At 38.5% G+C, this 11542-nt stretch overlaps 1 protein-coding gene across 1 annotated transcript in view; it reads left to right on the forward strand.

Moving 5' to 3' along the window:
- The window catches only part of LNPEP (leucyl and cystinyl aminopeptidase), a 100738-nt gene extending 90735 nt beyond the window's left edge, over positions 1 to 10003 (forward strand). The window contains exons 16-18 of the mRNA XM_024563311.4: positions 1141 to 1281; positions 1963 to 2044; positions 2674 to 10003. Of these exons, the coding sequence (XP_024419079.2) occupies positions 1141 to 1281; positions 1963 to 2044; positions 2674 to 2805 (355 nt within the window). The 3' untranslated portion in view covers positions 2806 to 10003. The remainder of the gene's footprint in view (positions 1 to 1140; positions 1282 to 1962; positions 2045 to 2673) is intronic.
- Positions 10004 to 11542: the final 1539 nt, after the last annotated feature.

Consider the following 11542-nt stretch of genomic DNA (forward strand, 5'->3'; position numbering starts at 1 on the left):
AGAGATGTCCTCCGCACCTGCCCAGGCCTGCCTTCCAAAGGATGCACTGTAAATGATCCTTTCTTTAAGGCAGCAGCCAGCCCCAGACCCAAGCAAATGGAGAGAAGTTTTTGTTTTAAGTTAGTAATAATTTTGATTGAAACTGATAACACCCTAATAAATTCCCATTGTAACGTATTTAAACAATACCTAAGAAAATGGAATAAAATGTGGAAGTATCTCTCATATGATCCTTTACTTCCATTCTTATTCTCCCTGTTAACCATGTCAATCCTGGTCTGTATATTTATATATAACAACATAGGTTTATACTACACCCAGGGTTTTGTGCCTGACCTTTCAGCGAACTGGATCAGTCTTTAAGATTTGCCATGTCAGTTCATAAAGCCCACTGCATTTGTTTTTACGGCTGCACAGTATTCCTTCGTGTGGCTCTATCAGAATTTATTTAACCCATCACATCATGATGAGCGCTGGGGTTTTTCTTCATACCAGAAATGTTGCTGCATTCTTTTGGGGATTCATGCTTTCCCACCATGTACAGATTTGGTGGTACAGTAGATGAGAACTGCTTATGTTTAAAGCGCTTTAGTATTTACTAGCAGTGTAGCCTGGGCAATTACTAACCTCCTCAGTTTCTTAAACTGTAAAGTAAGGATAGGTAATAATAATTACCTATTTCAAGCATTGTTGTGTCTATAATTCAGGACATTACCTAGTACATATGAAGTACCAATAAATAATAATATACTGAAGTATACCTTAATTTTCACATTATTTAAACAGCTCGGTTTTTAAGAGTAACAATGCACCTGCCTACTCAAATCAAATAAGAGTTTTAACAGAAAAAAATTAGTCTTCAGAATTATAAATTCTACCAGAATTTATTTCTTAAATTCCTTACTATGTCAAGAACTATTTATTATTATGTCAAAATATTTTGAGGTACTTATTGCTGAGTGCTTCCTTCATTTAAAAAAAATGACATTTTGAATCTATTGCTCAATCTTAGACTAACCCAAAATTTATATCCCTTGAATTGCTGCAGAGCTTTAATTAGGAGACCAGTACTAATGTAAGTTCAGCCATCACTTCATCATGAATAATTATTTTGGAAGCTAAATCTGCTTTGCTTTTCAGGTTAATGAGAACCAGCCTCAGTGGAGACACCATCCGAACTCAAGAGCTGTCATTTGTCATTAGAACAGTGAGCCGAGGTTTTCCTGGACACTTACTGGCATGGGATTTTGTCAAAGAGAACTGGGATAAGCTTGTACAGAAGTAAGTTTCTCAGAGAAGTACTAGCTTTTAGTATTTTTAGTCTCTGCATTTGAAAAACGTTCCCAATATTGTATTGGTTCACAGTAGTTATGATTTGCTTTGAGAGGAAAAATGCTTCAGTGGCATTTAACTGAAACACCCAGAAATTTTCACATGTGGAAACAAAATTCCATGATGTGAGTCACATAACTGGTGTTCCAGTTGAGTACTAATCAAGCCTACTGTGCTTGGCTCCAGGTCACTCCGTTTAGTGTGGCCATTGGCTGTTTCAGAATAGCCGTTTACTTATGTGTGTTGAAAAATGCCTCTTCATTGCCAAGGGATCAGTTAAGAACTCACACCCCGGTGGATCGCACATGAAGGGTTTTCTTCTTTTAAAACAATAATCACATTTCTGGATGTTTGATGTGATTTTTGAGTAGATCAAATGGATTAGTAATTTATGTCAATATCCCTAACTCTTGCCTCGTTCCGCCCACCTTTCCTCACCACTGGCAGTGTGTGAGTGCAGAGCTCCTGTTCTGAGCTGCAGCGCCCGGCAGCGGGACTCTGCTCTGCCTCTGGTATCTGTAGCTCACAGCAAAGCATTCCCTTTGCAGTCAGGAACACAGCTTACCAACAGCTGCCTCTTTTTTTTTTTTTTTTTTTGCTCTTTTTGCCCTTGTATTTGTGTTTCTTCAGGTTCCATCTGGGTTCCTATACCATACAAAATATTGTTGCTGGATCAACTCACCTGTTTTCAACAGAGGCACATTTATCAGAGGTTGGTTGTATAAAATGCTAGTAAGGGAGGTGGGGTATCCCTTTCCTCTCAGGCTGCGCAGTTTAAGTCAGATGGCGGCTTTTCCTGTCCCTCCTCTGCCTTGTTCAATGTTAATGATTCTGCACTGGGGTTACTTCTAAAAGGTGGATGTATAGCAATGAGCAAAAATTCTGATGAAGAAAAATTCTGATTCCATTCTCAACAATACCCTCTTGTCTTCCTGGTACAAGTATTTTTTTAACTAAAGCCAGTATATGCCAAGTTTATTTTTAAGTGGTAATGGAATAGTTTTTGAAGAATGCCACTCTAAGGGTAAAACTGGGCACCAAGCCTAGCTTTAGAGTCTTTCTCATTTGCTGTTACTTGGCCATTTTTTTGTTTTGTTTTTAATTTGAAAAATTAATCCTTGTGGGAGTAAGGAGGATGCATTTTAAAAATTACTTCACATTTCATCATACTTGATCAGTAACTTGGTATAAATACCTCGGATATTAAAGTACTTCTCTCTACTTCTTTCAAGATACCAGCAAAGCCATCACTAAGTGAAAGTTTATTTGAAAAGGCTATGCAGAGTTACCTGAGATTTGCTGTTATTTTCTTCTATTGAAACGTTTCTCTGCAACTTACAGGTCCAGGCATTCTTTGAAAAGCAGTCAGAGGCAACCTTTCGGCTTCATTGTGTCCAGGAAGCTTTGGAAGTCATTCAGTTGAATATCCAGTGGATGGAGAAGAACCTTAAAACTCTGACATGGTGGCTGTAGCATGCAAAACTGCACCTCATTTTGTCACCCCTCAGAGAGCTTGTTAACTTGGGCTCTGTTTGTTAACTCTTGCAAAAGCCAAGGCGAAGCCAAGGATTGCTGCTGAGTTGTTTGCACTCTTTAGGAGTCCTAGTTAGCTCAGGGCCCATCTGTATTTTTCATCAGTCTTTCCTGAAATGTCATTGGGTAGTATGTAGTTATTTATTACAAAATTATATTCGCCTATATGCCAATCATCTACAAAAACAGTGATTAATTTTTCTACTTTGAAGATACACAAATGAGGAATAAAATCTGTTTTGGAATTCTATTCTATTTCTCGGTATCTGTAAAGTACTGACCCAGTGAACAAGGGAAAATCTACTATGGGAGCCACCATCTTCGCAGGCTGCTGGTTTGTGAGCCATCTGTTGCTTCTTACTGATAGATGTTATTTGACTGTGGTAACAGCTTCAAAAAAGTATGGCAATGAAGTCGATGAAGCGTGCAACTCCAGAGAACTCATCTCAGGTGTGCAGATCTACTTTGAGTTGGGGGTTTCTTTAATCCTTTATTTTCTGGAAATTTTTAAAATAAGATCTGTAACTATTATATTTTTTCTGCAGAATAGCCAGGTGCTACAGAATTTTTAAATTTTTGTTATATTGAGAAGCTAAATGACAAGGCCAAAAGATTAAATTTTCCCAATATTTAACACTTTCTTTTTCATCTTTTAGGAAAATGTTTCAAACTAAGTTAACTTTAATTGTAATTATTTTATTCATAAATTTCAATATTCTCCAAATCTGTACACCTTTAGTACTCCCTGCCATAGATATACTTTGTTTTAGATAAGTATTTCCCCAGTTATGGTGAGCGTTTTGTTAGTACTGGTACCTTTTATCAGGACTTTATCGCTGTTACTAAGGACACAGGTTGTTTTAGTTGCCTTTTGGCATGACAGACCACAGACCCTTCCTCTCCGAATCATACTCCTGGGGAGATTTTCATTTTATATGAGAGAGTAGCACATTAGAAGCATTTTAAAGTAGGGCCTTTGAGAAATTGAACATTTTTGTTTGAAGTTCACCATAGTACCTTAAAGGAATAAAGAGAATGTGAGATAGAGGTACCTTGATTCAGGTTTAATATGGTGAGCTTTGAATTTTTTCCTACTCTCAAAAACAGTACTTTTCTTTAGTTGAAAATTCATAGTTTTATTTTGTGGCCAAACTAATAAACTAAAAGGAATGGCTGAGGGAGGGGAGGGGAGGAGAGGGATGGGAAGGGAAAGGAAGGGAAGGGAAGGGAAGGGAAAGGAAGGAAGGAAGGAAGGAAGGAAGGAAGGAAGGAAGGAAGGAAAAGGAAAGGAGAAAGAAATCCAAACTGTATGGCATTTTTACTCCTAAAGGGGAAATACTGTACTTGAATTTGTTGAGCTGTGCAGACTTATACCTAGATTGTTGTGTTTCTTTGATTCTTAGGAGAAAAGCTTTCTTCCTAATAATTCTTGTACTTTATATTTTGTTTGACAACATCTTCTATGTACAAAAAATAGTAACTGCTCATTTGCAAGCACTTAAAAACACTCCACAGAATCAGACTATGGGAAAGGTCAGCTTTTTTATTCTGCAAGTGTAAAGTGAAAATATGTGGGATAGTGTATAAAATTATATTTTATTTTATGAAAATATTTTTATATAACAAAATTTAAAAGGCTGTCAAACTAAAAGATAGCCTTTTTTACTCCTAGTATGTTTTTGCCCAATTTTGTCTTTTCTAAACATTTATCTGTCTGTTTTATAGTAGAAAATATTATATCCTGAGAATCATGGAATCATCTAAAGATATCTTATTGAAACCGGGGTAACTATAGGTCTTTATTCCTCTTGTGCTTCAGTAAATGAATGATAATTTAGTTGATAATGGAAGTTAGTGAGTTTTTATATTTTTAGAGTGGGGAAAAATAATAAACTTTTGAGGGATATTTTTTGTTGCTGTTTTTTTTACCATACTATATTACTGAATTCCACTTTGATACAGAGTTTAAATTTTGCTACTTCTCAAAATCAGTTAAGATACTTCAGTTTTAATTCCCCATCTTTACATTGCTCCTGTAACACATTAACTGTGCAAATGGCAAATCTTGTCTTGAATTATATCACTTTTTCCTCTGTGTATGTGTGTGTGTGGTAAGAGGTATTATAACTAAAACCTTATCTAAACTTTGGCTAAAAAAGAGTTAACTCATAATCCATTGCTATCTTTGTACTCAAAAGCCATTCTTTCCCATGAAACTGGATCCATACTATTTGTTTAGTTTTGTTTGTGAGCCTCACTTCAGATTATTTGCACGTTAGTAAGTCTCACCTCAGATTTCCCCACAGAATTCCATAGTTTTTAATGTGGTACTAACCCATGATATGACGCTTCTAAAAAATAACCTAAGTGAGGAATATAAGGTTAAGTAATAGGTAAAACATGTAGTGTTATGTTTAATTGTAGCTTTTGAAGATTTTTCCCCCCAAACTGTGTCTTAGCCACTGTATTTCTGAGAATTCCTGTAGATTAAAGAACAGCAGCCAGTCACAGTACGCTTTTTGTGTAAGCGTGTAGGGCCCTGACACAGTTAAGTACTTGTTTGGCAAGTACTGTCTCATCGCAGAGAGACGGGCTGCTAGAATGTAGTATAAAAGACCTATCACAGCAGATCCTTAGGAAGGGGAGAACAGGAAATCTGGAGTCGTGGGACACAAAGTTACGCTTTGGAGATCTTAAAGACCATATGAAAGTAGGAATCTAAGGAGTCCAGTTCTGTTAATATCAAGTGACTGGTTGTTGTAAACTGCAAGGAGTGTCCACCTCCATCTCAATTCTTTTATGTAAATCTAGTTGAGAAATTGTGTTCTTTGCCATTGCTTCAGTGTTCGTGAACTTTCTTATGGTCACAGGTTCCACTGAACTAATATTCGTTGCCGTTCATTTTTTTCATTTAATTGTACTTTAGCCATTGTAGGAAAAAAGAGCTGGCCGAAGAGCCCTGGGTATGTGGAGGATGTCTGCTGCATCCGTCTTACTGGGTACAGAATAGAGTCCTTTTGGAATATTGGAAATTAAGAAAACAAAGTTAAGTGTTGGGTGTGTCATTAGTGATTGGCCTGTTGCCAAGTTAGATTTTAAAAGCGTCTGCTCAGACAAGCACCTGGGATGGCCATCTGCGGTCAGACTGCTGAGCGTTCACACGGTCCAGGGAAGGTGCGCGCCGTCACAAGGAAGGCAGTTCCTGGGCTGAGTTTGCAGAATGAGACCTGAGTCTTCTGGGTATGATGTAGCTCTTCTTCTCCCTTTGCCTTTGTTTTTATTGGAATTAACTCTCTTTTTAAAGAGCTCCCCCCTACCCCTATTTGTATTTTTAAAAGATAATGTATATAATTTTGCTGGTTTTTACATTTTTATTTTGTGCTTCATTCTCTCTCTGCATTGGCAAGTACGCACCAAATGAAAAGTGGAGGTCCAAAAGTATGATAAATCTCCTCTTCTCCTTCTCCCTTATTGCCGGCATGGGCAATAGCTGGTAGAATAGTTGATTGATTTCTTTCAGTAGCTCTTTGGGAGTATATACTTTAAAAATGTACATAGAGTTTTTGATGAGTTTTTATATTCTTTCATTTTGTATACGTTGTCCTGACGAACAGTGAAATATTGTCCCCGACAATCTCTTCTGCCTTCCCGTATTGTCTGTGAGCAACAGCTGTGGGGGCTTTTATTTCCTTTTTTGGAAGGAGGTGGTGGTATTGACAGGAGAGCAGAATACGTCCTTTGTAAAATGTGTACAAGTGTTTTTGCTGCTTTTTTTGTGGGTGTTGTTTCATTTTTGTATTTTATTCATCCTTCATGGACATGCGGATATCTAGTGAACCATGGAGGTCCACAAGTGTGACAAATGTCCCATTTACCCTTCTCTTTATTGCCCGCGTGGCAATACCTAATAGGGACGTTCTTGCTATTGTTTGGATCTAGTCTTACGGGTAGGGGGAGATCTGTATCATTCTTTCAAGTGTACGTAAATGTTATCTGCTTATTTATATTTCATTTTATACGTGTTCTCTTGCATGGGTGCATAAGTACTTAATGAAAATTGAGGTCCAGAGAATGACAGATTTCCTCTTTTCCTTATTGCCTCTTTCGACAACAGCTAATAGTTTGTTTTGTTTTGTGGTATAGGAGAGAATGGGGTATGTACTTAATGTATGTAAATAAATTTGCTACTACTTTGTATTACTGATTCATTTTGTACTGTGTCCGTCTCATAGGATGTTTAAGTACCTAATGAGACAGGGAGGTCCGGATGTATGACAGTCTCCTCTGGTCCCCTTCCCTTATTGCCTGCGTGGGCAATGGGTAGTAGTATAGTTATTGGAGTGGGTTGGGGGGCGGTCAGGGACAGGCAGGAAGGGATGTGTACTTACTGTATATGCCTGTGTTTACTACTGTGTTGTATTATTCATTGGGTACCCAGACTGGAATGTCCCTAATGAAACCTGGAGGTCTGGACCTATAACAATCCCCTCTTCTCCCCTTCCCTTATTGCCAGAGTAGGCAGTGGTGATGAGAGCACTTGATTACTTTCAGGGTTCTTTTGTGGGTATTACTTTTTACTTTCTCATTATAGTATTTCTTCAGCACCCAATCCTTCACTCGGACACGTAGGTTGCTAATGAACCACGGAGTTCTGGGTACACAGCGATCTCCTATTCTCCCTTTCCCTTTTTATCTCTGTAGGCAATAATTTTAAAGTAGTTGGGGTTTTTGGGAGGTTTTTTTTTTTTGAGGGGATGCTGGAAGGAAGGGCAGGATAAACCCTTTATAAACTGTGTGCAGTGTTTGTTGTTATGTTGTGTTTTTCCTTTCTGTACCGCGCCCCTTACGGGGACGTGTAGGTACCAGACGAGACGTGGAGGTCCGAATGTATGAAAATCTCCACTTTCCCCCTTTCCTTGTTGCCTCTGTGGGCAATGGTTTTGGAGTAGTGTAGATTATTTTCTACTCTACCACTCCCTCCCCTGGGAGGGTGGTAACAAGTACTTTTAAAAATGTATATAAATGTTTTTGCTTTTTTCTGTTCTTTCATATTGTACCTAGACTTTTCCATGGACACATAGGTGCGTGACGAAAATTAAGGTTCATGCTATGAAAAAAATCTCCTCCCCTTCTCTATCGCCTGTCGAGGCAGAGGCCCGGATCCGGAGGCATGGTAAACCTTTTCTCCCGTACCTGTAGCCTGTGTTCATGGACTTAGTATGAGAATGCTGGAGGGCTCAGGGTGTGTGTGTGTATGTGTGCTTTTTGAGGTTTGCAGTAGGGAATTGGATTTTTAGGCAAAATAGGTAGTTTTTAAATTGTATATAAATGTTTTGCCTCTTTTTGTTGCTCACTTTATTTTGAATATATTTCTTTGCATGATTATTTAGGTACTTTGTGAAAATTGAGATTGATTCTATGAAATATCTCCCCTACTCCCCTTCCCTTGTTGCCAGGTGGGCAATGGTAGAAGAATAGATGTGTGGTTGCTTTTTTTGGAGTGGTAGAGGTGTGGGGGAGGTCTGAGTGTGTATACTTGTGTGGGGTGTGTGTGTGGGCGTGTGTATTTTTTAATGTATATAACTGTTTGCTACATTTGTGTATTATTTAACTTAGTAGTCAGTCCTTTGCTGGGATTTGTAAGGACGTAATGAAACTTGGAGGCCCAGACCGACGACAACTGTCCTCTGCTCCGCTTCCCTCATCGCCTGCGCGGGCAATAGTTTTACGTTTTGGTTTGTTTTTTTAGGGGTTAGGGTTATTTGGGTGATAGGGTTAGGGGGAAGGACAGGGCATGAACTTTAAATATATATATTTTCCATACCTGGTCCTGTGCATGGACGTATAGGTACGAATGAAAATCGAGGGTCGATGGATGGCAGATCTCCCCTCTCCCCTGCCCCTATTGCCTGTGTAGGCGAATTAGTGACCAGAATAGTTGTGTTTTGTTTACTGGCCTGTTTGTTGTGAAGGGATTTATATTTTCAGCAGGGAAATAGTTTTAATGAATATAAATATGTTTTCATTTCTTTGTTAGTGCATTTGTATTTAGTCCATTGCATGGCTATATAGAGGTCTAATGAAAATTGAGTTTCATAAATTGACAGATCATTTCTTCCTTTCCCACATTTTTCCTGTTTTAGCAGTAGCTAGCACAGTTGTTGTTTTGTGGTTACTTTGTTTTATTCTCTAGCATATATGCCTATAAAGATGTAAATACACACACATAATTGGCGTCTTTTTTTTTTTTTATTGTTCTCCTTTACTACTTAGTGTCTTGCAGAGCTCTGAATGTATTTAACAAACATAAAGCCCCATCGAATCCCTGCCACCTGACTTGAAGGTGTAGCATGGTGGTGGTATCACTAATGGTAGCGGGCACGTAGCCAGGAGGTGGGAGGAGACACTGGGATGTGGCTGAGCTGTGAAAGCTAATAAGACCCAGCTTTTCCTAGATTGGTTCAAACTGAATGAAATGGTGGGAAGGGACCTGTACTTGGGAAATTCCAGAAAGGCAAGAGGACAGTCCTACGTAAAAGTATGTTTAAAGTTTGTTGTTGATTAGTCTTTCAGAGACTGGTAAGCCAATGAAAGTCCCTTGAGAGTAGCTTCTTTTGAGGCCTGGAATTCTGATTCATCTATGGAAGTCTATTGCAGTTTCATCCATGGCGTGTTCTTGTATACCTGATAAAAATTATTTTGATTCTCGGAATAAACCTTTTGAGTTATTGCCATGGTTCTAATGAATGACAAAGTGGGCCCAAAAACTAATCCAAAATGAATTTGGGGGACAAGCACTTCAATCTTTCAACACCCACATGTGGTAGGGCAAGTTGGTCCTTTCCTACCCAAAGCTCTTCTGTGAGGCTACGTCTCCCTCCTCAGTTCTCCATTAGCTGGACCATTCCTGGGGTTTTTTCCCCTTTTTTCTTCAGTGCTTGCACCATTAAATGTTATTTTTAAGTGCACTCAAAGATGTAAGCCATTGTTGCCTCATTAGCTGGACGTTTTTGCATGCATTTCCTACATCCAGGCCTGGACGTTCACTCTCAGCCTTCTCAAGTCATACATCACATCGGCTGTTCCGTCCACTGCAGAGTAAACGTTGAGACTCCACATTTGTCTGTGTTAAAGAAAAGGCATGTGTAAAATCCATCCTTCCGGCCCTCTCTTCCTCCCTTGCTTTCTTCCTTGGAGCATCATTGGCTTGTTCTGTAATTTATAATGAGTCTAATGCTGAAGATTTGCCATATTGTTATTACTTTTTTATGAAACACTGAGTGATAGGACTCCTAGAAAACTTGTGGAGATGCTATTTACCATATCAAACCCTCAGGTTCTTGTGTTGGAAACTTAGTCCATACTTTGCTGTTACTTATACCTGCTGCTGTAGGAAAAAAATGGAGTTTATTCATGACGCTTTTAGCTTTGATCATAAGTAAAAGAGAAGGGGGCACCTTTTTAGAGTTAGTCATGGTAGTCAGTGATATTTCTGAACAGTTTTTAATTTAAAATACTTCAAAGAAAGTGGAGGTCATGGCTGAACTGAATGAAATGCTCCAGAAGTTGAGCTGTGTAAACCATCAGTGCCACATACGCCCGTGTGTGCGTGTGTGTGCATGAAGTGAGAATCGCATTCTGATCGGAGCATTAAGCATCAAACTCACATTGAGACAAAACTCAGTCTTACAGCTGTCTTGACTCAAGCCAAGTGTTCCATGTTGCTGTGAAGTCTCTTTCAGACACTTTGAAAAGTAATTACTTGGAAACTTGTAAAAGTATTATGTTTTTGTATTTAAACACCTATAGAGATCTCCAATTTCTTGAAACTGAGCTTGTGGGTGGAATTCTAAATTTATATAACAATCTGTCTTTTGTGGAAGATTTTGAAAATAATATGTGTGTATATATGACATTATATATGCAAATTGTACTGTGTCACATAAAGGGAAAAGACTTATTTTTCTTTACACTTCTGATACCTTGTTTGGCATATGACGAGCACTGACTGGAAGGCATATGTAACTGCAAGCACTGTTGCTTTTTTTGTGTGAGATGAAAATAAAAATATTTAAATATAAAAATCATGTGGACTATTTGGATGAAAAAAATTGCATACAGGGGTGGGCAAAGGAAGTTTATAGTTGTGAGTATGCAAAACAGTTTTATTACTTATTAATTATTGTATTATTTATTTGTATTATTATTATTATTATTATTTTCTCATCCTTACTTATGATTTATCTTTTAGGTAATGATGGCTGATAATTTAATCTACTTTTGCCCACCCCTATATATAAAGTGGTATGAGATTACAAGCTCTACCAGGACCATAAACCATACTTCGTTGTCTTCCATAACTTGTCTCCTACCTCATCAGGACCCCAGTATCCTTACTGCACGTTGACTCAAGGTTTCCCAAACTCACACTGGTGACATTTTGGGCTGTCCCCTGCATTGTGTGGTGATTAGCAGCATCCCTGGCCTCTAATGCAAGTAGCAACTACATGCCAACAGCAACTCCCCAACCCCCAGCAGACAACCAAAACATCTCCAGACAGTGCCAAATGTCTCCTGGGGTGGTGGCGGGGGGATTAAGGCTCTCAACAGATGCACGGGGCAGGGGACTCAGTAACAGATGAATTCCATCTAGGGCAATTATTTACTTTTTATTTTA

This window comes from Desmodus rotundus, chromosome 1, assembly GCF_022682495.2.
Source record: "Desmodus rotundus isolate HL8 chromosome 1, HLdesRot8A.1, whole genome shotgun sequence".
Lineage (NCBI taxonomy): Eukaryota > Metazoa > Chordata > Mammalia > Chiroptera > Phyllostomidae > Desmodus > Desmodus rotundus.